At 46.6% G+C, this 27,578-nt stretch overlaps 1 protein-coding gene across 3 annotated transcripts in view; it reads left to right on the top strand.

Annotated features, from left to right (window-relative positions):
- Nucleotides 1-27,578, top strand: part of INTS1 (integrator complex subunit 1) — a 55,139-nt gene that overhangs the window by 18,027 nt on the left and 9,534 nt on the right. The window contains exons 19-40 of one of the 3 annotated variants that reach the window (XM_070761370.1): nucleotides 1,969-2,098; nucleotides 2,269-2,448; nucleotides 3,462-3,611; nucleotides 4,905-5,084; nucleotides 5,898-6,002; nucleotides 7,006-7,173; nucleotides 8,005-8,116; nucleotides 8,332-8,493; nucleotides 9,573-9,719; nucleotides 9,846-9,944; nucleotides 11,298-11,422; nucleotides 12,847-13,110; nucleotides 15,481-15,640; nucleotides 17,134-17,274; nucleotides 17,356-17,536; nucleotides 18,812-18,920; nucleotides 19,086-19,216; nucleotides 20,756-20,843; nucleotides 21,645-21,874; nucleotides 23,681-23,804; nucleotides 25,026-25,159; nucleotides 27,078-27,270. In XM_070761370.1, the coding sequence (XP_070617471.1) occupies nucleotides 1,969-2,098; nucleotides 2,269-2,448; nucleotides 3,462-3,611; nucleotides 4,905-5,084; nucleotides 5,898-6,002; nucleotides 7,006-7,173; nucleotides 8,005-8,116; nucleotides 8,332-8,493; nucleotides 9,573-9,719; nucleotides 9,846-9,944; nucleotides 11,298-11,422; nucleotides 12,847-13,110; nucleotides 15,481-15,640; nucleotides 17,134-17,274; nucleotides 17,356-17,536; nucleotides 18,812-18,920; nucleotides 19,086-19,216; nucleotides 20,756-20,843; nucleotides 21,645-21,874; nucleotides 23,681-23,804; nucleotides 25,026-25,159; nucleotides 27,078-27,270 (3,313 nt within the window). The remainder of the gene's footprint in view (nucleotides 1-1,968; nucleotides 2,099-2,268; nucleotides 2,449-3,461; nucleotides 3,612-4,904; nucleotides 5,085-5,897; nucleotides 6,003-7,005; nucleotides 7,174-8,004; nucleotides 8,117-8,331; nucleotides 8,494-9,572; nucleotides 9,720-9,845; nucleotides 9,945-11,297; nucleotides 11,423-12,846; nucleotides 13,111-15,480; nucleotides 15,641-17,133; nucleotides 17,275-17,355; nucleotides 17,537-18,811; nucleotides 18,921-19,085; nucleotides 19,217-20,755; nucleotides 20,844-21,644; nucleotides 21,875-23,680; nucleotides 23,805-25,025; nucleotides 25,160-27,077; nucleotides 27,271-27,578) is intronic. The other 2 variants (XM_070761366.1, XM_070761367.1) reach the window with 2 other exon arrangements.

The following is a 27,578-nucleotide window of genomic DNA, read 5'->3' on the forward strand; positions in this document are numbered from 1 at the left end:
TATGTTGGGTTTTTAGCTTGTAGTTTTTGAACTAATTAGATTTGTTTGTACGCATTGTTTTATATTGTATCTTGTGAGCCGCCCCGAGTCTTCGGAGAAGGGCGGCATACAAATCTAATTAATAATAATAATAATTTGTACTGTTTCTTGTTGGGAGCTGCTCCAAGTCTTCGGAGAGGGGTGGCATACAAATCTAATGAATGAATGAATGAATGAATGAATGAATAAATTATTATTATTATTATTATTATTATTATTATTATTATTTACTTTATGCTTTACTGGGATTGGCAAACATAATTCGCTGCTACATCACGCAGTCCTAGGTGCTTGGGAAGCGCCCGACTGGGGATGAAATACGAAATCCAGCATAGTGATCTCGTTTGCTGTGTTGCATTGACATAATAATAATAATAATAATAATAATAGTAATAGTAATAATAATAGTAATAATAATAATAGTAATAATAGTAATAGTAATAATAATAATAGTAATAGTAATAATAGTAGTAGTGGTAATAGTAATAGTAATAGTAATAATAATAATAATACAGTGGTACCTTGAGATACGAGTTTAATTCGTTCCGGACCTGGGCTCTTAAGTCGAGCAGCTCTTATCTCGAACGACTTTTCCCCATAGGAATTAATGTAAATAATTTTAATTGGTTCCAGCCCTCAAAAAACTCACAAAGTTAGTCTAAATTATGCAGAAAGACATGTTTTTAATGAAGAAATGTACATGTACATATAAATGAATAATGAAGTTTCTTTCACTTAACTTGTAAACTTTCTTAAACTTTTAAATTTACATATGTTCAACCTCTCTGCCACCCAATCCTGTAGGACAGAGGTCCCCAACCCTTTTTGCACCAGGGACCGGCTTTAAGCGATCAAGAGAGGAATGGGTGAATGAATGGACGGAGGGTGGGAAGGAAGGAAGGAAAGAGGGAAGGGACAGGAACAGAGGAAGGAAGCAAGGAAACTTATGAAAGGGGAGAGTAAGAGAGGAATGAGGGGAGGGAGGGAGGGAAGAAGGTGGGAAGGAGAAAGAAAAGAAGAAATAGAGGAAGGGAAGGTAAAAGAGGGAAAGAAAAAGAGCAAGAAAGAAAGAAAGAAAGAAAGAAAGAAAGAAAGGGGGAAGGGACAGGAACAGAGGAAGGAAGGAAGGAAACTTATGAAAGGGGAGAGTAAGAGAGGAATGAGTGAAGGGAGGGAGGGAGGGAAGAAGGTGGGAAGGAGAAAGAAAAGAAGAAATAGAGGAAGGGAAGGTAAAAGAGAGAAAGAAAAAGAGCAAGAAAGAAAGCTGCAAGCACCCCCCCGAGCCCCCCAGGCCGGCTGCAACCTTTTAAAACACGCGCGCCGCTTCGCAGCTGTCTCCTGAAGCCGAACGCGGAAGTTAGCGTTTGGCTTCAGGATACAGCTCCTTGGCGCTTGTATCTCGAATTTGGGCTTGTAAGTAGAACAAAAATATCTCTCCCCTCCCAGCTCTTATCTCGAGTTGCTCTTAAGTAGAGCAGCTCTTATGTCGGGGTTCCACTGTAATAATAATTAAAATTAAAAAAAAAAATCAAAATCTGAGTCAAAGCATTCCTCAAAGTTCCAATTTACTGCCGAAGCCATCCTGACACCTACTCTGGGAAACCTGGATCTGAGTTTCTTGCCCAGTTGGAAGTTCACATCCCTTGACCTCCCCCCATCCCCAACCTTGTCATCACTTCTGCCCCAGTGGAATGTGATTGAAAGAAGGCTTTGTAGTTGCATCTCTTCCCTCCTGGAGTTCACCCCTGCCAAGCTCCCACAAACACCAGGTCTTGTGTAGATAGTGTGGCAAGCTGTTAATTTATCGCCAACGTCCACCACGGCTTGGCACCCTGGTGATCTTCCAAGAAGGAGACTCACAGCTGGAGGCTCTGAAGCTGGGGTGGGGTGCTGTCCCGGCCTCCTTCACCCCTCTTGCTCTTCCCGCAGGGGGCCTCCCCGCAGACCGCCTCAGCCCGTCCTGGATCAGGTGAAGAGCCTCAACCAGTCCCTTCGCCTGGGGCACCTCTTGTGTCGCAGCCGGCACCCCGACTTCCTGCTCAACATCATCCAGAGGCAGGTGAGTGGCGTGAAGAGCTGGAAATCTCAGCCTAGAAAGATCCTGGAGATGATACTGTTACCTTCTACACACTGAGCTTTCCAGTCGTCCACGTTTCCAACTCTCTCTCTCTTTCTCTGCTTCTCTCCTGCTGGACTGACCCCTGCCTCCTTCCTCTTCCTCATCGTTAGGCTTCTTCGCAGTCCATGCCGTGGCTGGCGGACCTGGTCCAGTCCAGCGAAGGCTCGCTGGACGTCCTTCCGGTCCAGTGCCTTTGCGAATTCCTCCTGCACGACGCGGCGGATGAGTCGGCCTCTGGGGAGGAGGAAGAGGAAGGAGAAAGCAAAGAGCAGCGGGCCAAGAAACGGCAGGTAAGCGGCTTTCTGGTTTTCCGTTATTTGAAAAACAAGCAGCCTTCCTACAAGGATTGGCCTTGGCAATAACACTTATAGGATATCTCACTTCCTGGTGCGTTTACAGCCCTCGGTTTGTGGAGTCCGTACTTTGCCCACAGCAATCTATGTCCTCATTTTAACGACCTTGAAAGGATGGAAGGCTGAGTCAACCTGGAGCCAGTGAGAATGGAACTGCTGGCTGTGGGCAGAGTGAGCCTGCAATACTGTCTTCTAACCACTGGGAGGGAGGGAGGGAAGGAAAGGAAGGAGGAAGGGAAAGAGGGAGGGAAGGTGGAAGGGAAGGGAGGAAGGAGGGAGGGAGGAAGAGAAGAGAGGAAGGGGGAGAGAGGAAGGAAGGAGGAAGGAAGGAAAAGGAAGATACGAAGGAAGGAAAGGAGGGGGGAAGGGAAGGAAGGAAGAAAGGAAGGAGGGAGGAAGAGAAGAGAGGAAGGGGGAGAGAGAAGGAAGGAGGAAGGAAGGAAAAGGAAGATACGAAGGAAGAAAAGGAAGGAAGGGGAGGGAGGAAGGAAGGAAAAGGAAGATACGAAGGAAGGAAGAAGGGAGGAAGGGAAAGATGGAAGGAAAGGAAGAAGGAAGGAGGAAGGGAAGGGGGAAGGGAAGGAAGAAAGGAAGGGAGGAAGAGGGAGGGAGAAAGGGAAGAAGGAAGGAAGGGAAAGGAAGATACAAAGGAAAGAAGGAAGGAAAGAAGGAAAGAAAAATAGCAATAGCATTTATATGCAGGCTCTTGTCCCCAACAATCCTCATTTGACCCACCTTGGAAGGGCAGAAGGCTGAGTCAAGTTTGAGCTGGTCAGGATCGAACTGCTGGTCAGTGGGCAGAGTTTTCCCACAGTGCTGCATTTTAATCCCTGCGCCACCACGGCAAGGATGCCCCCCGGGACCCCCTCCCACCATGGCCACGTGCCTTTTCGCAGCGAGTGGGGAAGCCCGCCCCCCACGCCTGACCTGGCGCCTCTTCTCCCCCGCAGAGGCAGCAGAAGCAGAGGCAGCTGCTGGGCCGCCTGCAGGAGATGCTCCTGGGACCCACCGCGGACGAGCAGACCACCTGCGAGGTGCTGGACTACTTCCTGAGGCGCCTCAGCTCATCCCAGGTGGCCTCGCGGGTGCTGGCCATGAAGGTAAGGACGGGCAGGGCCTCGGACGGTGGATCAAATATTGCTGTGCATCCTCGGTTTTGGTCACCTCCGGTCCTTTTCCCCAGACGGCCATCAAGCTTTTGTTCAGGGGTGCTTGTGTGTGTGTGTGTGTGTGTGTGTGTGTGTGTCTCGGCTTCAGGGGGGGGGGGGCTTCTGGCCTGGAGTTTCTGCCCCCTGCTTGCAACTTGGTGAAAACATCTGTATTCATCTCTTAAACCTCATAGTGCTAGATTTGAGAAAGGGCCTCTGTACCAGAAGTCTCTCCTCCTCCTCCTCTTCTTCCTCTTTCTCCTCCTTCTTTGCCTCTTCCTTCTCCTCCTCCTCCTCCTTTTACCTTCTCCTCCTCCCTCTCTTCATCCTTCTCTTTCTCCTCCTCCCTCCCTCCTCCTCCGTCTCCCCTTCTTCTTTTCCTTCTCAACCTCCTCCTCTTCCTTCTCCTCTTCTTCCTCCTCCTCCTCCCTTTCTTCCTCCTTCTCCTTCCTCCTTCTTCTGTTCCTCCTCCTGCTCTTCCTCCCTTTCTTCCTCCCTCTCCTTCCTCCTTCTTCTCTTCCTTTTCCTTCTCTTCCTCTTCCTCCCTTTCTTCCTCCTTCTTCTTCCTCCTTCTCCTTCTCTTCCTTTTCCTTCTCTTCCTCTTCCTCCTCCTCCCTTTCTTCCTCCTTCTTCCTCCTTCTCCTTCTCTTTCTCCTCCTCCTCTCTCTCTTCCTCCTTCTCTCCCTCCTCGTCCTCCCTCTCCCCTTCTCTTCCTTCTCAACCTCCTTCTCTTCCTCCTTCTCCTCCCTTTCTTTCTCCTTCTTCCTCCTTCTTCTCTTCTCTTCCTTCTCCTTCTCTTCCTCCTCCCTCTCTTCCTCCTCCTCCCTTTCTTCCTCCTTCTCCTTCCTCCTTCTTCTCTTCTTCCTCCTCCCTCTCTTCCTCCTCCTTCTCCTCCTCTTCTTCCCCCCACCCCACCCCCTCCAGAATAAGCAGAACACTGTTCCTTATTCTGGCTTTTAGGCTTTTATCTGCATCAAAGAAACTCAGATGTTTTTTGCTATCATTTCTATTTTTTTGATTGTTTGTTTGCAGTTGCCTGTTTCCCCAAACTTTTACCTTTCTTTCTAACTCTTTTCTCTCTCTGCTTGCTTGTATTTTAATATTGTTTTGAAATCTACATTTTTTTTAGAGAGAGAGGAAAATTCCCAGTGTTGTTGCCAGCCACAGAACTGGGCTTTTTGGGACACCGAGCTCAGGCTGGATGTGACCTCCCCCCGTATCCTTCTTTCCCCCCCCCCCCTGCAGGGCCTGTCCTTGGTGCTTTCCGAAGGGGCCCTCCACGAGAAGGAGGAGAAAGAGCACCCGATGGAGGAAGATTCCTGGGACTTCGAGCTGCTCCAGAGCTACCAGTGGCTTCTGCGAGACCTCCCCAAACTGCCCTTGTTCGACAGCGTCCGCACCACCACAGCGGTGGCTTTGCAGCAGGTCAATTTATATATTTGTTTGTTGATTTGTTTGTCAGACATACAAGATAGCGTGTCCAGTTCTGGAGACCTCACCTACAAAAAGATATTGACAAAATTGAACAGGTCCAAAGACGGGCTACAAGAATGGTGGAAGGTCTTAAGCAGGAAAGACTCAATGAACTCCATCTGTCTAGTCTGGAGGACAGAAGGAAAAGGGGGGACATGATTGAAACATTTAAATATATTAAAGGGTTAAATAAGGTCCAGGAGGGAAGTGTTTTTAATAGGAAAGTGAACCCAAGAATAAGGGGACACAATCTGAAGTTAGTTGGGGGAAAGATCAAAGGCAACGTGAGAAAATATTATTTCACTGAAAGAGTAGTAGATGCTTGGAACAAACTTCCAGCAGACATGGTTGGTAAATCCACAGTAACTGAATTTAAACATGCCTGGGATAAACATATCCATCCTAAGATAAAATACAGGAAATAGTATAAGGGCAGACTAGATGGACCATGAGGTCTTTTTCTGCCGTCAGTCGTCTATGTTTCTATGTTTCTATAGCAAGTACTTAAGAACTTAATTTCTTCCGTGACCAGGTTCTTAAGTAGAAAAGTTTGTAAGTACAGTGATCTGTCAGACTTCTATGTTTCTAAGATTTCAAGCCTGGCGGAATAAGGTATTCTGTTGCGAGCGGAGGAGTGGAGGACTCTCCTTGTGAAATATTTGGGGACTATTTTGAATTTTCAACTGCATGGTCAACCCTAGAAGGCTCTCCTGACCCAAGGCCTGGATTGTGTTGACGTTGCTGTCTCTTTGTTTCCCGTCCTAGGCCATCCACATGGAGACGGACCCTCAGACCATCAGTGCCTACCTGGTGTACCTGTCCCAGCATGCTCCAGTGGAGGAACAAGGCCAACACAACGACTTGGCCTTGGTGAGAGAAGTCAAGGGTTGGGTGGAGGAGGAGGAGGAGAAGGCCCGTGAGAAGTCTCCTCCTTTAGCAACCAAAGCAAACTCTGCTTTCCCCTTGGTGCTCCAAAATTTGCACTTTCTTTTACCACCTGTATTAATTTTAATAATTGAGACATCTCCTCCGGGCCTATACAATTCATGTATGGTATGTTTGTGTGTATGTCTGCTTTAATAACGGGGTTTTTAAAAATGTTTTTAAATTATTAGATTTGTCTTGAATTGTTTTATTGTTGTTGTGAGCTGCCCCGAGTCTACGGAGAGGGGCGGCATACAAATCTAATAAATAAGTAAGTAAGTAAATAAGTAAATAAATAAGTAAGTAAATAAGTAAGTAAGTAAGTAAATAAGTAAATAAATAAGTAAATAAATAAGTAAGCAAATAAGTAAGTAAGTAAATAAGTAAATAAATAAGTAAGTAAATAAGTAAGTAAGTAAATAAGTAAATAAGTAAGTAAGTAAATAAGTAAATAAATAAGTAAGTAAATAAGTAAGTAAGTAAATAAGTAAATAAGTAAGTAAGTAAGTACGTAAGTAAATAAGTAAATAAGTAAATAAGTAAATAAGTAAGTAAATAAGTAAGTAAGTAAATAAGTAAGTAAGTAAGTAAATAAGTAAATAAATAAGTAAGTAAATTAGTAAGTTAGTAAATAAGTAAATAAATAAGTAAATAAGTAAGTAAGTAAGTAAGTAAATAAGTAAATAAATAAGTAAGTAAGTAAGCAAGCAAATAAGTAAGTAAGTAAGTAAATAAATAACTCAAGGTGGCAAACAAATTTAATACTCCTTCCTCCTCCTCTTCCCCCCTCCTCAGCCACACCCTGTGAGAAGAGTTGGGACTGGGCGGCATAGAAGTCGAATGAATGAATGAATGAATGAATGAATGAATGAATGAATGAATGAAATAAATAAATAAATAAATAAATAAATAAATAAATAAATAAGTTTCTCCCTCTCCTCCTCTGCAGGACGTGGCCAGGCTGATTGTGGAGCGTTCCACCATCATGTCTCACCTCTTCTCAAAGCTCTCCTACTGCTCAGAGTCCGACTCCGTGTTGGCGGCTCTTCTCTCCATCTTCTTGCGTTACATCAAGCGGATGCGCCACACCAAAGAAGGCGACGATGTTTACAACTGGGTGGGCAGCCCTCTCTCCCCCACCCAACCTCGGTCCTGGTTTTGTCCCCTTTTGCCTTCTAGCCCGGCGTTTCTCAACCTCTGCAACTTTAAGAAGGGGGGACTCCAATTCCCAGAATTCCCTGGCTGGCATGCTACTGCTTCAGGAATTCTGGGAACTGAAGTCCATGTCTCTTAGTTGAACTGGGAATTATGGCAGTTGAAGTCCATGCATCTTAGTTGAACGGGGAATTATGGGAGTTGAAGTCCATGTCTCTTAGTTGAACGGGGAATTATGGGAGTTGAAGTCCATGCATCTTAGTTGAACGGGGAATTATGGGAGTTGAAGTCCATGTCTCTTAGTTGAACGGGGAATTATGGGAGTTGAAGTCCATGTCTCTTAGTTGAACGGGGAATTATGGGAGTTGAAGTCCATGTCTCTTAGTTGAACGGGGAATTATGGGAGTTGAAGTCCATGCATGTTAGTTGAACGGGGAATTATGGGAGTTGAAGTCCATGTCTCTTAGTTGAACGGGGAATTATGGGAGTTGAAGTCCATGTCTCTTAGTTGAACGGGGAATTATGGGAGTTGAAGTCCATGCATGTTAGTTGAACGGGGAATTCTGGGAGTTGAAGTCCATGTGTCTCTGTTGAATGGAAATTCTGGGAGTTGAAGTCCATGCATCTTAGTTGAACGGGGAATTCTGGGAGTTGAAGTCCATGCATCTTAGTTGAAAAGGGAATTCTGGGATTTGAAGTCCATGCACCTTAGTTGATTAGGTTGGATTAAGTGGTGGGGAGCAGCTTCTTCACCGAACTCTCCCTTGCTAATTTTTGCCCGTTTCTGTTCTAGTCGGAGTCCCAAGATCAAGTCTTCCTTCGCTGGAGCAGCGGAGAAACCGCCACAATACACATCCTGGTGGTTCACGCCATGGTGATTCTGCTGACCCTCGGACCCCCTCAAGGTGAAGGAAAGTTTTCAGTAAAAGCGACCCATGGTGGGGGGAGTGTTTCTATGGATCACGGGTGCTTCTGGATCAGCAGTGTCCAACTTTGTCAGCTTGAAGACTTGTGGACTTCAACTCCCAGAATCCCCCAGCCAGCTTCTGGGCGTTGAAGTCCACCAGTCTTCCAGCTGACAATCCAGTTGATAATCTCCACTCTCCATGTTGCTTTAAAGCGGACGAAAGCGACTTCTACGCCCTGCTGGACATTTGGTTCCCTGAGAAGAAGTCGCTCCCCACAGCTTTCCTGGTGGACACCTCCGAAGAGGCTCTTCTCCTCCCCGATTGGCTGAAACTGCGCATGATTCGTTCGGAGGTGCCACGGTTGGTGGATGCAGGTAAGAATAGAATCAGAATAATGGATGGATAGATAGAGAGAGAGAGAGAGATTAGAGAGATAGCTGAAGCAGACATTGAGGGAGGAAGTGACCTGAGTGAACCCGAGGAACCACTAGAGGGGGCTGATGTGACAATGGGGGAGCGGTCCCAGTCAGAGGATGAGGAAGACATTAGAGGGGATAGTCCGTGGATAGATCCTCGATATAGGAGATTACTGAGAAGGCGAGAGGAATTGCATAGTAAAAGGTATTAGCTCTTTGAGGTGTGATGTCATTTCTAGGCAGTATAAAAGCAAAGGATTTGGGGTAATTGGGTGTGGGGTTTCAACACCGTTCATGGAAGAGGTTTAGAGTTTTGGGGGTGTTTGAAAAAGGCTTCAAAAATATGATTCCTGCCTCACTAAAAATCTTTCTTTGCTGGATAATTTTGTCCAGGATTTCGGTGATCTGATTTATACTCTTGAATGAGAAATTGATTTTGTTATCTAAGGAATGCCATTATCTCTCTCTCTCTCTTTCTCTCTCTATCTATCTATTCTCTCCCTCTCTCTCTCTATCCTATCTATCTCTCTCTCTCTCTCTCTCTCTATCTATCTATCTATCTATCTATCTCTCTATCTATCTATCTATCTTATCTATCTATCTATATCTATCTCCTATCTATCTATCTATCTATCTATCTATCTATCTATCTCCTATCTATCTATCTATCTATCTATCTATCTATCTATCTATCTATCTATCTATCTATCTATCTATCTATCTCCTATCTATCTATCTATCTATCATCTATCTATCTATCTATCTATCATCTATCTATCATCTATCTATCTATCTATCATCTATCTATCTATCCATCTCTATCTATCTATCTATCTCTATCTATCTATCATCTATCTATCTATCTATCTATCAGATTTCTATGCTGGTGCTTTTCCCAATCTGCTTTTCGCCGTGTGTGCTTTTATCAATAAAGAGGGCGCTTTTACCATGAAATAAGGGACTTTCGAGTTGGGGGGCCTTTGCTCCGGGGGTCGTGCACCATAGGGTGTTGAATCTGGGGGTACCTTTGATTCCAGCGTTGCAAGACCTCGAGCCCCAGCAGCTCCTGCTCTTCGTCCAGTCCTTCGGCATCCCGGTGTCCAGCATGAGCAAACTCCTGCAGTACCTGGATCAAACCGTCTCTCACGACCCTCAGACCCTGGAGCAGAACATCATGGACAAGAGTGAGAGGAGGCTTTGGGGTTGGGGTTGTCCCTCACTCGCCCTGCGAGTCTCTTCCAGGCATTGCGGGGTTCCGCCCAAGCGGTGGGGCGCAACTCTGACGGAGGCTCCTCTCTCGTCCCGTACAGATTACATGGCCCACCTGGTGGAGGTGCAGCATGAACGAGGGGCCACGGGCGGGCAGACCTTCCACTCCCTTCTCACCGCCTCCCTGCCGCCTCACCAAGGTTGAGTATTTTTTTTTCCTCTCGACAGCGGTTTTATTTGTTTGTTCGGTTTCTGCCACCACCGCCTATCTCGGTAGCTATGCAGTTCAAAGCGTCGATTGCAATGAAAGGTTTTAAAAACATTTTTAAATCATAAAATAATAAAAGCATTGGAAACAGTAGAAAGCATTAAGGCACATATTTATTTATTTATTTTATTTATTTAATTATGCCGCCCTTCTCGAGGCAACTCAAAGGACACACAAGAGTAAGATAACTGGCCCGTTAACCTAGCAGTAGCAATAGCAGTAGCATTTAGACTTATATGCCACTTCCTAGTGCTTTCACAGCCCCCCCTAAGCGGTTTACAGAATCAGCCTCTTGCCCCCAACAATCTGGGTCCTCACTAGACCCACTGAGGGAGGAAGGAAGGAAGGAGGGAGAGAAGGAAGGAAGGAAGGAAGGAATAGCAATAGCATTGAGACTTATATACAGCTTCCTAGTGCTTTTACAGCTCTCTCTAAGAGGTTTACTGAATCAGCCTCTGGCCCCCAACAATCTGGGTCCTCATTTGACCCACTGAGGAAGGGAGGGAGGGAGGAAGGAATAGCATTTAGACTTATATACCACTTCATAGTACTTTTACAGCCCTCCCTAAGCGGTTTACAGAATCAGCCTCTTGCCCCCAACAATCTGGGCCCTCATTTGAGGAAGGAAGGAAGGAATAGCAATAGCAATAGCATTTAGATTTATCTACCACTTCATAGTACTTTTACAGCCCTCCCTAAGCGGTTTATAGAATCAGCCTCTTGCCCCCAACAATCTGGGTCTTCGTTTGAGGAAGGAAGGAAGGAAGGAAGGAAGGAAGGAAGGAAGGAAGGAAGGAAGGAAGGAATAGCAATAGCATTTAGATTTATCTACCACTTCATAGTACTTTTACAGCCCTCTCCAAGCGGTTTACAGAATCAGCCTCTTGCCCCCAACAATCTGGGTCTTCGTTTGAGGAAGGAAGGAAGGAAGGAAGGAAGGAAGGAAGGAAGGAATAGCAATAGCATTTAGATTTATCTACCACTTCATAGTACTTTTACAGCCCTCTCCAAGCGGTTTACAGAATCAGCCTCTTGCCCCCAAGAATCTGGGTCCTCATTTGACCCACTTCTGAAGGATGGAAGGCTGAGTCAACCTTGAGCTGGCGGGGAGATTTGAACTGCTGAACTACAGCTAGCACTTAGCTGAAGGAAGTAGCCTGCAGTGCTGTATTCTAACCACTGCATCACCCAACATAGCCTAAGAGGAGGAGTTCCTTGGTTCACATAGTTTTTAAATCTTTACGCAAAGCTAAAAAGACAGGAGTTTGTCTGTCTCTCTCTTCAGAGAGTGACGATGTCCCACGCGTCCAGTCCAGCCTTGAGGCGCCTGAAGGGCAAGGAAGGAGCCGAGCTTTATCCCAGTTCCCGATCATCGACGCAGAGACCAACTTGACGAACATCCTTCTCCAGGTAATGGGGCTGTTGTCTTTTCTCCTTTCGGGGTGATGGGGCTCCCCAGTTTTCCCCTCCAAGCCCTGAGGCACCACCCAGAGAAAGGAAAATGCTCCTTTCGGTCTGGGCTGCCAAAGCCTCCTTAAGCGCCATCGAAAGGTTCCTCTGGCAGCCCAGAAAAGCCTGAGATGACCAGGATTAAAGGGGGAATGGCAGGAAACTGGCCGGGCCTTTGTGCCGCTCTCAGATTTCCTGGGAATTTTTTCCAGGCTCGGGTTCTTAACTAGAAAATAATTCTTAAGAAGAGGCAAAAAAATCTTGAACACCCGGTTCTTATCTAGAAAAGTTCTTAATAATAATAAATAATAATAATAATTAGATTTGTATGCTGCCCCTCTCCGAAGACTCGGGGTGGCTCACAACAACGATAAAAACAATATTATACTGGCACAAATCTAATATTAAAAAAACCTAAAAACCCTATCAATTAAAAACCAAACAGCACATACATACCAAACATAAATTATAATAAGCCTGGGGGAGAGGTGTCTCAAATCCCCCATGCCTGGCGGTATAGGTGGGTCTTAAGTAGTTTATGGAAGACAAGGAGGGTGGGAGCAGCTCTAATCTCTGGGGGGGAGTGGATTCCAGAGGGCCGGGGCCGCCACAGAGAAGGCTCTTCCCCTGGGGCCCGCCAGACGACATTGTTTAGTCGACGGGACCTGGAGAAGGCCAACTCTGTGGGACCTTATCGGCCGCTGGGATTCGTGCGGTAGCAGGCAGTTCTGGAGGTATTCTGGTCCAATGCCATGTAGGGCTTTAAAGGACATGACCAACACTTTGAATTGTGACCGGAAACTGATCGGCAGCCATTGCAGGCCACGGAGTGTTGTAGATATGTGGGCGAATCTGGGAAGCCCCACAATGGCTCTCGCGGCTGCGTTCTGCACGATCTGGAGTTTCCAAACACTTTTCAAAGGTAGCCCCATGTAGAGAGCGATGCAGTAATCGAACCTCGAGGTGATGAGGGCATGAGTGACTGTGAGCAGTGACTCCCGGTCCAGGTAGGGCTGCAACTGGTGCACCAGGCGAACCTGGGCAAACCCCCCCTCGCCACAGCTGAAAGATGGTTCTCTAATGTGAGCTGTGGATCGAGGAGGACGCCCAAGTTGCGCGGAGACAATCTTAAGTAGAGGTACCACTGTAGTTAGGTCATTTTAATTTAATTGGATTTAATCTTATTGTAATCTACTGTTTTTATATGTTGCAAGCCGCCCCGAGTCTTCGGAGAGGGGCAGCATAGAAATCCAATCAATCAATAAACAAACAAACAAGCTGTAGAAACCAGCCTGGATCTTTAAAAACGAGCACCCCTAATTGAAGCACTGAGCCAAAACAAATTTCGTCTTTCTGACCTTCTCTCTTTCCTCCCGCCTGCATAGTTGTTCCCACTGACTTCGGCCCTCCCCTGGCAGAACTCGAACCCGCGGCCCCTTGCCCTGGCTTTACAGCAGGTCCTCGGCCAGGAGCTGGCCCAACTGCGCCAAAGCGGAGGGGGGGGCTCGGCCTCGGTCAAGACGGCCGCGCGGGTTCTAAAGGAATTGGCGGCCCTCTTGAACTCGTCCTGCAGGTTTTCCCTGATGATGGCCATGCACCGCAACCACGTCGTGGCCTGCCCGCTCCTTCGCCTGCTGTGGCAGCACCAGGTGAGGTTGCCGCCTCCCTCTCGGAAGACCCAGAGGTCAAAGTTTTTTGTCCATGCTTGGCCACTGACTCATCTTTACAGGGTGTCCAGCAAACCTGGAAAACAGGGAAGTCAGTGAATTATCAGGGAAATCGGCAGTTCGGGAAATATCAGGGAATTATTAGGGAATTTGTGAAAAAAACGGAATAAATCAGGGGAAAAACAAACTGCATTAAAATGTTTAAATGTCAGGGGAAAATCATGTTTAAAAAAAAAAAATGGATCGTGCTGCCTGGCAGAGTCAAGCAAAAATGAGCATAACTGTGGCAAGAACTTGCTACCGATATTTCTCCATGGCTTAGCCGTTTGGTAGGACGTCATCTACAACCACTGCCTTAACTAGATCGCAAGTTACAGGGAAATGTCAGGGGAATATCAGGGAATTTTAAAATGCTTTCACCCTGTATTTATGACAGTGGCAAAGTCCTGGGGTCACGTGATCCCCTTTTGGGCAGGAACGATGCTCGGGGAATTCTCAGTTCCTACTCTCCCGGCCCTGCGGTTGAGGTTAGCAAAGTTATAAAGCTGTGGTGGGGGACCATATCGGAGGGCAAATCGGAAGTCTTTTTCCGAACGTACCATTTGGCCCTTTTTTCACAGGTCTGTGTATGAAATATTATTTACTTTAGCAAATACAATCATTTATTTATTTATTTTATTTATTTATTTTATTACTTGGATTTGTATGCCGCCCCTCTCCGAAGACTCGGGGCGGCTCACAACATGTAAAAAGACAAATCATAAGTAATCAACAATTTAAAATTTTAAAGATTTAAAAAACCCCACAAACTAACAGACTCACACACAAGCATACCATATATAAATTCAACATGCCCAGGGGGGGGGATGCTTCAATTCCCCCATGCCTGACGGCAAAGGTGGGTTTTAAGAAGTTTGCGGAAGGCAGGAAGAGTAGGGGCAGTTCTAATCTCCGGGGGGAGTTGGTTCCAGAGGGCCGGTGCCGCCACAGAGAAGGCTCTTCCCCTGGGGCCCGCCAACCGACATTGCTTAGTTGACGGGACCCGGAGAAGGCCCACTCTGTGGGACCTAATTGGTCGCTGGGATTCGTGCGGCAGGAGGCGGTCTCGGAGATATTCTGGTCCAGTGCCATGAAGGGCTTTAAAGGTCATACCTCGTCTTACGAACCTAATTGGTTCCCAGGGGAGGTTCGTAAGACGAAAGGTTCGTAAGACGAAACATTGTTTCCCATAGGAAACAATGTAAAGTCAAATAATCCGTGCAACAAAAAAAAACCCCCCCGCAAAAAACCGCTGCCGCCCGGCTGTCACATTTTAAAACAGCCCAGGGGCTTCTCATCGGCCTCCCGAACGCCGAACGCCAAACCCGAACTTCCGGGTTTGGCGTTCTGGAGGCCGCCGAGAAGCCCCCCCGGCTGTTTTAAAATGTGACAGCCGGGCTGCGGGACTTCCCAGCAGCCTCCCGAACCCCGAACCCAGAAGTTCGGGGTTCGGGAGGCTGCTGGGAAGCCGCGCAGCCCAGCTGTCACCTTTTAAAACAGCCGGGGGACTTCCCAGCAGCCTCCCAAAGCCGAACGCCAAACCGGAACTTCCGCGTTTGGCTTCAGGAGGTTGCTGGGAAGCCCCCCGGCTGTTTTAAAAGGTGACAGCCGGGCGGCGCGGCTTCCCAGTGGCCTCCCGAACCCAAACTTTTGCCGAACTTCCGGGTTCGGCGTTCGGGAGGCCGCTGGGAAGCCCCGCTGCCCGGCTGTCACCTTTTAAAACAGCCGGGGGGCTTCCCAGCAGCCTCCCGAACGCCGAACCCGGAAGTTCCGGTTTGGTGTTCGTAAGACGAAAAAAGTTCGCAAGAAGAGGCAAAATTTTTCTGAACCCCGGGTTCGTATCTCGGGTTGTTCGTAAGACGAGGGGTTCGTATCTTGAGGTACCACTGTATCTTAGTCAAATTGAAGAGTCCTAGTCATACACAGTTAAACCAGTCAATAACTCTCAATACATATACAATCAGCCTGACTTGTTCAGCTTAGAAATACATAAAGCAGCATTTAACACACAGCTCCTACTACAGCAGCCACAGAGAAAATAACAAAAGTAGCAGAGAGAGTCAGAGAGAGAGAATCACGCTTCTGGCTCCCTCTTGTGGCCATCCGCAACACTACCTCTTAAAGCTTTAGTGTTTCAATACATTTAAGCATACATTGTTAACTTGTTTTATATATTGCCAAACCCAACTAGTTATGTACACAGTACTAACATTCTTCACACAAGAAGCAGAACTTTCTTTCAAGGCCTTTTTATCGCCTCTTTTGGAGGTCAACGGTTCTTCCCGTAACTCCTCCTCCTCTTCCTCTTCTCAGCGCCATGCTCCCCAAGACGAGGCTTTCTCCTCGCTCTTTTTCAAAGTCGTCATGCAGGTGTTGCAGTGGCTGGAGACCCCAGGGGTGGAGGACGGTCCTCTACGGACCCAGCTCAAGTCCTTTGCGGCTCAGGTTTCATCCCAGCACAGGATCAGCGACGGTAGGAAGAACGTGGGGAGAATTTGGGGCAGGTGGGCGGGTGGTGGTGGTGGTGAGATAACTAGTTCTTTGGTGGCAACTCTTAAATGTTCAGTGTCCTTCTATAACAGTGATTTTCAGCCTTTTTTGAGCCATGGCACATTTTTTACATTTACAAAACCCTGGGGCACATTGAGTGGGGGGGGGGGGGGTAAAAAAAGTTTGGACAAAATTTTTTTCTCTCTCTTCCTCCCTTTCGCTCTATTTCTCTCTCTCTCCCTCTTTCTCTCCATTCTTTTTTTCTCTCTCTCCATCCCTCTTTCTTTCTCTCTCTCTTCCTTCCTTCCTCTCTTTTTTGCTTTCTTTCTCCCTTCCTCCCTCCCTCCCTCTATGTCTTTCTCTCTCCCACCTTCCCTCCCTCTCTTTCGCTCTCTCTTTCTTTCTTTCTTTCTTTCTTTCTCTCTCTCTCTCTCTCTCTCTCTCTCTTGCTCTCTCTCTTGCTTTCTTTCTCTCTCTTGTTCTCTTTCTTTCTCTCTTTCTTTCTTTCTCTCTCTCTTTCTTTCTTTCTCTCTCTCTTGTTTTCTTTTTCTCTCTTTCTTTCTTTCTTTCTCTCTCTCTCTCTGCTTTTTCTCTTTCTCTCTCTTGCTTTTTTTCTCTCTCTTGCTTTCTTTCTCTCTTGTTTTCTTTCTCTCTTGCTTTCTTTCTCTCTCTCTCTTGCTTTCTCTCTCTCTCTTTCTTTCTCTCTCTCTCTCTCTTTCTCTCTCTTTCTTTCTTTCTTTCTCTCTCTCTTGTTTTCTTTCTCCCTCTGAGCTTCACAGCACACCTGACCATGTCTCACGGCACACTAGTGTGCCACGGCACAGTGGTTGAAAAACACTGTTCTATAAGATTAGGCCCAGGGATTGGATAGGATTGAATTGAATTGAATTGAATTAAATTAAATTAAATTAAATTAAATTAAATTAAATTAAATTAAATTAAATTAAATTAAATTAAATTAAATTAAATTAAATTAAATTAAATTAAATTAAATTAAATTAAATTCTTTCTTTGTTCAGACAGTACATTGACCTGCTTCACAAAAAGGGGAAACCACCCAAATCCGAATTGGCTGTTTTCTGAATGCAGCCCTTAAAATCTGGGATCTGTTAGTATGGGGTCACTAGTCCCTAGCCTCTGGCCAACGTATGTGTGGTATGTTTGTGATTTGAATCTGAATGAATGGTTTTTAATATTTTAGTCTTTTTAGAATGGTTTTAGATTAGTTATTTATATTAATTGGATTTCAGATGTGTTATTGCATATTGTTTTTTGATATGTTGTGAGCTGCCTCGAGTCCACGGAGAGGAGTGGCACACAGATCAAATGAATCAATCTATCAATAAATATTTCTCTCCACCTTGGACATGTGAACGTCAACTCCCGGAATTCCCCAGCCAGTGGGAGTTGAAGTCCACATAAATGTCGCAACTCCTTCCCTGCCGTTTCACAGCCTTTTCCTTTCCGTAATTGCAGCCCAGGCAGGGTTCTCGCACCTGGCAGACGCTCTGGCCTTCTGCCACAACTCTGAAGTCATCGGCACCACCGTCCGCGCTATCGTGGCCACCTTGAAATCCAGAAAAACGTGGAACGTGGAGCCGGAGCTTGTCAGCAAAGGTAGGGTTGTGTCGTCTGCCTTACACCTCCCATTTCTCCCGCCCTGCCTCTCTCAGCACGGTTTTGTTCCTCCCCTTCCAGTCCTCGAAGGCCTAACCAAAACGAACTCGCCGTATCTGGAGGAGTTGTTGGTAACCCTCTTCTCTGTGGCCACGGAGACGACGCCCCATTTCCCAACCTCTGGGCCCATCTTGGTGGTGACCTCCCTGCTGCTCCAGTGCAGAGAGGAAAGTCGCGTGAAGAAAGAAGCGGAGAGCTCCAGGTTGAGTTCAATCTTCTGGTTGGGTTGCCTCTTGCAGTTGGGTTGCCTCTTCCGGTTGGGTTGCCTCTTCTGGTTGGGTTGCCTCTTCCAGTTGGGTTGCCTCTTCCGGTTGGGTTGCCTCTTTTGGTTGGGTTGCCTCTTCTGGTTGGGTTGCCTCTTCCGGTTGGGTTGCCTCTTCCGGTTGGGTTGCCTCTTCCGGTTGGGTTGCCTCTTCCGGTTGGGTTGCCTCTTCCGGTTGGGTTGCCTCTTCCGGTTGGGTTGCCTCTTCCGGTTGGGTTGCCTCTTCCGGTTGGGTTGCCTCTTCCGGTTGGGTTGCCTCTTCAGGTTGGGTTGCATCTTCCGGTTGGGTTGCCTCTTCCGGTTGGGTTGCCTCTTCCGGTTGGATTGCCTCTTCCGGTTGGGTTGACTCTTCTGGTTGGGTTGACTCTTCTGGTTGGGTTGACTCTTCTGGTTGGGTTGCCTCTTCAGGTTGGGTTGCATCTTCCGGTTGGGTTGCCTCTTCTGGTTGGGTTGACTCTTCCGGTTGGGTTGCCTCTTCCGGTTGGGTTGCCTCTTCAGGTTGGGTTGCATCTTCCGGTTGGGTTGCCTCTTCCGGTTGGGTTGCCTCTTCTGGTTGGGTTGACTCTTCTGGTTGGGTTGACTCTTCTGGTTGGGTTGCCTCTTCAGGTTGGGTTGACTCTTCTGGTTGGGTTGCCTCTTCAGGTTGGGTTGCATCTTCCGGTTGGGTTGACTCTTCTGGTTGGGTTGACTCTTCTGGTTGGGTTGACTCTTCTGGTTGGGTTGCCTCTTCAGGTTGGGTTGCATCTTCCGGTTGGGTTGACTCTTCTGGTTGGGTTGACTCTTCCGGTTGGGTTGCCTCTTCCGGTTGGGTTGCCTCTTCAGGTTGGGTTGCATCTTCCGGTTGGGTTGCCTCTTCCGGTTGGGTTGCCTCTTCCGGTTGGATTGCCTCTTCCGGTTGGGTTGACTCTTCTGGTTGGGTTGACTCTTCCGGTTGGGTTGCCTCTTCCGGTTGGGTTGCCTCTTCAGGTTGGGTTGCATCTTCCGGTTGGGTTGCCTCTTCAGGTTGGGTTGCATCTTCCGGTTGGGTTGCCTCTTCCGGTTGGGTTGCCTCTTCCGGTTGGATTGCCTCTTCCGGTTGGGTTGACTCTTCTGGTTGGGTTGACTCTTCTGGTTGGGTTGATTCTTTGTGTAGACCAACTGGTCTACAGTTCCTTCTCGTCTCCTCCGGGAGAGCTTCTTCAATCTTTCCACCTTTTGTTGTTTTCCTCCCTTCAGTGTCGAAAGCGCCTCTGGTCTCTTCATCGACTGGTTGGAGTTGCTGGACCCAGAAGTCGTCAGCAACTGCCCTGATCTCCAGCAGAAACTCCTGTTTTCTTGGGATAAGGTGAGGATTGGCCTGGAACGTTGGTCAACGTTGAGAAATGGCCATCCTCCCAAGAGCCTGGAAGCCCTACGTCAGTGGTTCTCAACCTTTTTAATGCCGCGACCTGTTAATACAGTTCCTCATGTTGTGGTGTCCCTTTTGTTATCTTTACTTTTCCCTTCGCAGGGTAAAGATTCATTGGAACCAGAGCCCCTCTCCTTCCGTCCGTACCTTCTGGCCCTCCTGACCCACCAGTCCAGCTGGACCACCCTTCACTGTTGCATCAGAACTCTGCTCTGCAGAAGCCAAGAGTTCAGGTAAGGCTGCCAGGATTGTCTGTTCGTAGAAGGCTCAGCCAATTATCCCCAGTCTGGTCATAAGAACATAAGAACCTAAGAAGAGCCCTGCTGAATCAGGCCAAAGCCCACCGAGTCCAGCATTCTGTGTCACACAGTGATACACCAATTGTCCATGGGGATCTTGAGCAGAAAGAGAAGGCAAAACTCTCCCTTTCCCTTGACCCCGAACAAATGGGACCCAAGGGAACCCTGCCTGCCTCAACCAACATAGAGGCGGCACTTGGACATCTGTTTCAATAACCACCGATACACTTGGCATCCATGAATCTGTCTAATCCTGCCTTGAAGCTCTCCATGCTGACAGCTGTCACGACCTTTTCTGGGAGGGAATCCCATCAACCAAGGACCCTCTGGGTGAAGAAATATTTCCCTTGATTTGTCCTCACTTTCTTACCTGTGAGCTTTAGAGAGTGACTTGTGTGAAAGAGAAAAGAATTTTTCTCCATCCACCTTTTCTATCCCATGCCTGATTTTATACCCTTCGATCAAGTCCCCCCTTCAACGCCGTCTTTCAAGGCTGAAGAGACCAAGATGTTACAACCTGGTTTCATAAGGGAGGGGCTCCATTTCCTTCATCATTCTTGTTGCCCTTTTTTGCACCTTTTCCAGTTCCATTATATGGAACTGGACCAGTGAGCTGGTAGAAATTTCTACTTCATACGGGCCAGGTTCAGGAGATTCCATTGCAGCTGACATTTGGGTGCCCCCCCTCCCACCCCATGAAGTAGGGCCTTGTTGCAGGTTGGAAAGCTGACAGGTTCTGAACTTCGTCCTTCCATTTCATTTTCCAAGTTGGCCTTTTGATTTCTGAGCAGCCCAAAGTTTGGAGAAAACTTTGGCGACTTACAGTCCTGCGGTAGACATTGCTTTTAGGCCACAAATCATTGCCTTGACCCTGAAGGTACCAGTAGACTTTCGTTTTCTGCAACTGACCATCGTAGCTACTTTGGGGAAAAGAGAGGTTAAGAAGAGGAGAGCAAATAGGAAGTTGTGGATTTCATGGGAGAGATTGAATTCGCTGGCTTGGGAATTCTGGGAGTTGAAGTCCAAATATCTTCAAGTTGCCAAGGTTGGGAAACACTGCTCTAATAGACAGCTCTTTGGATGCTGCCTCCTCACTTTGATTTCTCCAAAGAGTTTTGACCCAACGGCTTCCTTGGATTTCTTGTGGGCCTGCATTTTTTAAAATAATATTTTTAAATTAATTTTATAATAATAACCCATACACACTACATAAAATCAGTGGTCAGTGATGCGTTCTCCCGCCACCCAAGAACATTCAAACCCTTCCACCAGAATGAGGGTGTACTTTATTTATAGCATTTTAAACCAAGAACAATTACAATATTTACAAATTGTGGAGTGATTCCAATTTATTCTTTATACCTTGGTCTCGAATTCTACTAACCATATAACCTCTAACCCTGTCCCATCATCCCATCAGTTCCTGCACTTTAATTTCATTAATCCTGTTCACCTTTATATCCATCATTTCAGATTTGACCCAACGGCTTCCTTGGATTTCTTGTGGGCCTGCATTCATATGCCCCGGATCTGGCAAGGGAGAGACCAAAGGATCCCACAGGTAGGTGTCTACCCATCAACCACGATTCTCTGCCACTGGGCCCATAACCAATGTTGGCATGTCTCAGTTTAGCTAAGCTATGAGACCTTCGACATACACCGAGCAGAGAATTTTAACCGGGCGTGGGTATGTGATAAAGCCAAGACACCGACTTAGTTAAATAAGTATTATTTACATATAAACAAAATATAAACAATCCAGAATAAGCACGAAGCAAGTACAGTGTTCCCTCGATTTTCGCGGGGGATGCGTTCCGAGACCGCCCGCGAAAGTCGAATTTCCGCGAAGTAGAGATGCGGAAGTAAATACACTATTTTTGGCTATGAACAGTGTCACAAGCCTTCCCTTAACACTTTAAACCCCTAAACTGCAATTTCTCATTCCCTTAGCAACCATTTAGATTATTATTCACCATGTTTATTTATTAAAGTTTATTAAAAAAATATTTATTAAAGGCGGACAAACGTTTGGCGATGACGTATGACGTCACCGAGCGGGAAAAACTGGTATAGGGGGAAAAAACCGCAAAGTATTTTTTAATTAATATTTTTGAAAAACCGTGGTATAGCCGTTTTGCGAAGTTCGAACCCGCGAAGATCGAGGGACCCCTGTATAGGATAATAAGTACTGAGCAATTACAAGATTAGAAGCACAAAGCAAAATACAATATAGATAATAAGCACGAAGCTTAGACAAGAAGATACGCACGAAGCATAAATACAACTCGCCCTCTCTCACCCGGTCCTTGAAACCCGCTCCCCTCTTGCCCCTGGCTGATCCCTTTCTCCTGGCCGCCGGCAGAAACGCCGAGAAGAGTTTGTGCTGCGCCTGAAGACCCCCGAACTGCTGAGCTTGGTGGAGCTGATCCTGGCGGAGTCGGAAAGCAGGACGCCGGACCCCAAAGAGGGCAGAGGCTGCTCAGCCGCCCAGTCCCGGCTGCCGCTTCTCCTGAGCTGCTGCCATGGGAACCTGCACAGGATCCAGAAAGTCGCGGAGCACCTGGTCTCCTCCATCCAGAAGTGGGGGAAGAGGTGAGCCTGCCTCGGGGGGGGGGGGGGGTCGTGTTGGGGTGGTGGTCACTGCTTTGCTCTCTTTGACTAGCATTTTTTTAATATAGGTATATATTTATGTTTGGGTATGTATGTGTTGTTTGCTTTTTAAACATGATAGGGTTTTTATGTGCTTTTTAATATTAGATTTGTTTTCGCTAGAATATTGTTTTTATCATTGTTGTGAGCCGCCCCGAGTCTTCGGAGAGGGATGGCATACAAATCTAATAAATAAATAAATAAAAATAAATAAATGGGAAGAGACCAGGAAGTCAGTTGAGAGCTATGGAAAATGGGCAACAGGAGTTGAGTCTTAATAAGTCTGATTGAGCTGAATCTCCTAGTCTTTCCATTCTCCTTCTTCTTCCTCCTTCTTCCTTCTCCTCCTCCTCTCCTTCCTGTCTCCTCCCCTTCCTGCTCTTCCTCCTCTTCCTCCCTCTCTCTTTCTTCCCTTCCTCCTCCACCTTCCTCCTCCCCTTCCTTCCTTTCTGCTCCTCTTCTTCATCTTCCTCCTCCTCCTCCTCCCCTTCTTCTTTCCCCTCCCCTCTGCTCCTTCTCCTCCTCCTCCTTCTCTTCTTGCTTCTCCTCTCCTCCCCCTCTTCCCCCCTTCCTTTCTCCTTCTCTTCCTCCTCCCTCTTCCCTTCTTCCCTTCTTCCTCCTCCCCCTCTCCCCTCTCCGCTCTTCCTTTTCCTCCTCCCCTCCTCTTTTTCCTTCTCCCTCTTCTTCCTCCTCCTCCCCCTTTCATTCCCTTCTTCCTCCTTCCTCGCCCTTCTCCTTTTCCTCATTTCCCCCTCCTCTTCTTCCTTCTACTCCTCTCCTCCCCTTCCTTCCTTTCTCCTCTCCTTCTTCCTTCCCCCCTCCCCTCTCCCCCTTTTCTTCCCCCCCCTCCTCTTCTGAGTATCTACCTACTTCTGAATGTTATCTGGGCTTAGTGACTCTCTAACTGTCTCTTGTCTCTGTAAAATCCTTCTTTTTCTTCCTTCTCCTCCTCTCCCCTTCCTTTCTCCTTCCCTCCTTCCTCCTCCTCCTCCTCCTTCCCTTCCTCTCCCTCCCCTCCCCTCCTTTTCCTCCTCCCACCCTCCTCATCCTCTTCTTAGTATCCACCTACTTGTCGTTGTGAGCCACCCTGAGTCTTCAGAGAGGGGCGGCATACAAATCTAATAAATTATTATTATTATTATTAATTATTACTTCTGAATGTTATCTGGGCTTAGTGACTCTCTAACTGTCTCTTGTCTCTGTAAAATCCTTCTTTTTCTTCCTTCTCCTCCTCCTCTCCCCTTCCTTTCTCCTTCCCTTCTTCCTCCTCCTCCTCCTTCTTCCCTTCCTCTCCCTCCCCTCCCCTCCTTTTCCTCCTCCCACCCTCCTCATCCTCTTCTTAGTATCCACCTACTTGTCGTTGTGAGCCGCCCTGAGTCTTCGGAGAGGGGCGGCATACAAATCTAATAAATTATTATTATTATTATTAATTATTACTTCTGAATGTTATCTGGGCTTAGAGACTCTGTCTCTTGTCTCTGTAACATCCTTTCCGATGTGGCATAATCTGGGCTGCAGCTGATTTATCCCAAAACTATTTTCCCATCCTTCTGGGGTTCATCATCCAGATGTCGCTGAATCCCTATTTTTGTGTGTGTGTGTGTGTGTGTGTAATAAACGGCAGGTCTTTTTACAAATCCCAGCAGCAAGACTCACCCTTGGGTGGGAATATGGAAGCCACCGCTAAAATCTGCCCGGTCCATTTTGATATTTTTTATGCTCCCATCAAATCCTCACCTCTTGTTTCAGCTCCATGGGAAAACACTGCCAAGATCTCCTCCTCCAAATGTACCTCCAGCTGCCCGAGCTCTTGGTCCCGATGCCCGAGACTCTGCTGACCTGCAACGGGGCCACTCACAGCAGTCCCTGCAAGGTATTATATATTTTTTTTTATTTTTCTCCTATAATAATTTCATCACCATAAACAAAACATAATAAAGAATCACCCTAACCTAACTGCAGCAAGAAATTTATATGCCCAGTTTTGGAAGCAAAAAAAAATTCCCACCACCCGAAATCGCCTAATAAAAATTATGGAATGTGGAGAAATGTCAAAACTGAAGCTGACTGTAGATCTGAAGGTCAGCGGTTCAAATCTCACCGGCTCAAGACTGACTCAGCCTTCCATCCTTCCGAGGTGGGTCAAATGAGGACCTGGATTGTGGGGGCCATAGGCTGGCTCTGCTAAAAAAAAGTGCTATTGCTAACATATTGTAAGCCGCCCTGAGTCTAAGGAGAAGGGCGGCATAAAAATCGAATAAATACATAAATAAATAAATAAAATTGACAATGGAAATTCAAAATAGGGGTGAATCGGATTTCTACAAGGCCTGGGAGAAATGGTATTTATTTATTCATTTATTTATTCGATTTTTATGCCGCCCTTCTTCTTAGGGAGGCTTACAACATGTTGCCAACAGGACTTTTTAACAGAGCCAGCATCATATTGCCCCCACGATCCGGATCCTCATTTGACCCACCTTGGAAGGGTGGAAGGCTGAGTCAACCTGCCCCGAGTCTTCGGAGAGGGGCGGCATGCAAATCTAATAAATTATTATTATAAATTATTATTATTATTAACCTTGAGTTGGTGATAAGATTTGAACCGCTGACCTACAGATCTACAGTCAGCTTTAATGGCCTGCAGTACAGCACTCTACCTGCTGCGCCACCCTGGCTCTATATCATTGGTTATCACAAAAAAAAAATATTTTAATACTATTAAAAAAGGGGGAAAAATGAACAACAACCTCACCCACTGTCAACATGACACGAAATGAAAACAACTCACAGCTTAATTCGCAAAAGGCGTTGATTGATATATCCTGAAGGCTGTTACTAAACCCTGCAAACCAAACCCCAAAATACCGGCTACCTAGACAAAAATATGTACAACATTTAAGAACTATACGTACACACTAAACCCAACCAATAGTGTCCAACATCGGCGCCTTTTAAAACTTGCGAACTTCAACTCCCAGAGTGCTCTGTGCCAGCTGTGGAATTCTGGGAGTTGTAGTTCACAAGCCTGAGAAATCGTCAAGGTTGGACCTTCCTGGGTTACCTGTTCCAATACGTCCATGTCTCCCTGCAGCTGGACAGCCTGATCCACCGGTTCATCACCCTCCTGGCCGATGCCGGCGACGTGAAGATGAATGAAGGCCGGCTCTGGGACGCCAATATGGCGTGTCGGAAGTTGGCCGTGGCTCACCCCATCCTCCTCCTCAGGTGCGTGGGGCCTTGGTTCTTTGGGTTGGGGGGTGTTTTCAAGAGTTTTTGAGCGCATAATTGCTAGGTGGCATTACCTCTGCTTCCAGAGTTGCGCCTCCACTCAGTCTGTTTAGCATATTCATGGTGTGTTTGTGTGTGTGTGACTTTGTCCTTTCTAATTGACTTAATCGTATATTTGTTTGTTTGTTTGTTTGTCAAACAATTATAGGATGGTAATTTGTACAAATAAAACATTGGATAAGTAATGGTAAAAAATAATGATGATATTATTTTTGTCTATAAAATGCTTCTTGTGTTGAGAGCCGCAAATGTGTTTTGGAACATAACCTGGATTATATTTATGCAGTCTTCTCAATGTGGCACATTTAATATGATATTTTTAATACACATTAACCTAAAGTTTTTTTGTAAAGGAAAGTGAACAAGGGGGCACAATCTGAAGTTAGTTGGGGGAAAGATCAGAAGCCACATGAGAAAATATTATTTTACTGAAAGAGTAGTAGATGCTTGGAACAAACTTCCAGCAGACGTGGTTGGTAAATCCACAGGAACTGAATTTAAACGTGCCTGGGATCAACATATATCCATCCTAAGATAAAATACAGGAAATAGTATAAGGGCAGACGAGATGGACTAGGAGGTCTTTTTCTGCCGTCAATCTTCTAGGTTCCTATGAATGAGGAAGGAACGAAGGAAGGAATGAAGGAAGGAAGGAAGGAAGGAAGGAAGAATCCACAGTCACTGAATTTTAACATGCCTGGGATAAACATATACTGTATTCATTCTAAGATAAAATACAGGAAATAGTATAAGGGCAGACGAGATGGACCAGGAGGTCTTTTTCTGCCGTCAATCTTCTAGGTTCCTATGAATGAGGAAGGAAGGAAGGAAGGAAGGAAGGAAGGAAGGAAGGAAGGAAGGAAGAATCCACAGTCACTGAATTTAAACATGCCTGGGATAAACATATATTCATCCTAAGATAAAATACAGGAAATAGTATAAGGGCAGACTAGATGGACCAGGAGGTCTTTTTCTGCCATCAATCTTCTATGTTTCTATGAATGAAGAAGGAAGGGAGGAAAGAAAGAGAAGGAAGGGAGGGAGGGAGGAAAGAAAGAGAAGGAAGGACGGAAGGACGGAAGAGAAAGAAGGAAGGAAGGAATGAGGAAGAAAAGGAGGAAGGAAGGAAGAATCCACAGTAACTGAATTTAAACATGCCTGGGATAAACATATATATCCATCCTAAGATAAAATACAGGGAATAGTATCAGGGCAGACTAGATGGACCAGGAGGTCTTTTTCTGCCGTCAATCTTCTATGTTTCTATGAATGAAAAAGGAAGGAAAGAAAGAGAAGGGAGGGAGGGAGGGAAAGAAGGAAGGAAGGAAGGAAGGAAGTGTGGAGGCTGGGGGTCCGCGCGGCTGATGGAGCCGACTGCGCCGAAGTCCCTCGCTTGACTTATGAGATTATTTGCCAACCTGTAGGAGCCATAAATCCCCCCCACCCCCCGCTTCAATGCCGATGGTGTTCAATTGCTGTTATGTTTTGTCACACAGCCATCCAGATGTTTAGACTGGATTTGGCTTTTTTTTACCTACCTACAGAGTCCTTCCCAAGAGCTGGGATGACAGGCGGGTGTGTGGGTGTGTGGATGGCGCTAAATGTTTTATCACAGGATGGAAGGTGTTCCGAGTCAAGCTGCCTTTTTGCAATTGACCGCTGGGGATGTTGTCAATGCCGACAAAATGCTGATGAGATTTCCCCCCCCAGATATTTTGAGATTGCAATATTTTTAATTATGAAACTTATTGAGCCACCCAACTCCAGTGGGCCCTGTACACCCCCCCCCCCTGCCAAAACCTCCTTTTAAGGTGGCCCCTCTTCCTTCCTTCCTTCCTCCCGTGTCCCTTCCCAGGCACCTGCCGATGATCGCCGCTCTGCTGCACGGCCGGATCCACCTCAACTTCCAGGAATTCCGCCAGCAGAAGCACCTCGCCTTCTTCCTCCACGTGCTGGGCGTCCTGGAGCTCCTGCAGCCGCAAGTTTTCCAGAACGAGCACCAGGAGGCGCTGTGGGACTGTCTCCTTTCCTTCATTCAGTTGCTTCTGGTACGGGAGGGGCTGCGGCTTTGGGGAAGAGACAGAGACAGAGAGAGAGTAACAGAGACAGAGAGAGACAGAGACAGAGAGACAGAGTAACAGACAGGGAGACAAAAATAGAGACAGAGACAGACAGAAAGAGAGACATATACACACAGAGAAAGAGACAGACAGATAGATAGAAAAAGAGTAACAGACAGGGAGAGAGAGACAGAGACATACACAGAGAGAGGGGGACAGACAGAGAGAGAGAGAAAGGCAGGCAGAGAGAGAGATAGACAGACAGAGAGATAGACAGACAGACAGAAGGAGTAACA

This window comes from Erythrolamprus reginae, chromosome 9 (assembly GCF_031021105.1).
Source record: "Erythrolamprus reginae isolate rEryReg1 chromosome 9, rEryReg1.hap1, whole genome shotgun sequence".
NCBI classification, from domain to species: domain Eukaryota; kingdom Metazoa; phylum Chordata; class Lepidosauria; order Squamata; family Dipsadidae; genus Erythrolamprus; species Erythrolamprus reginae.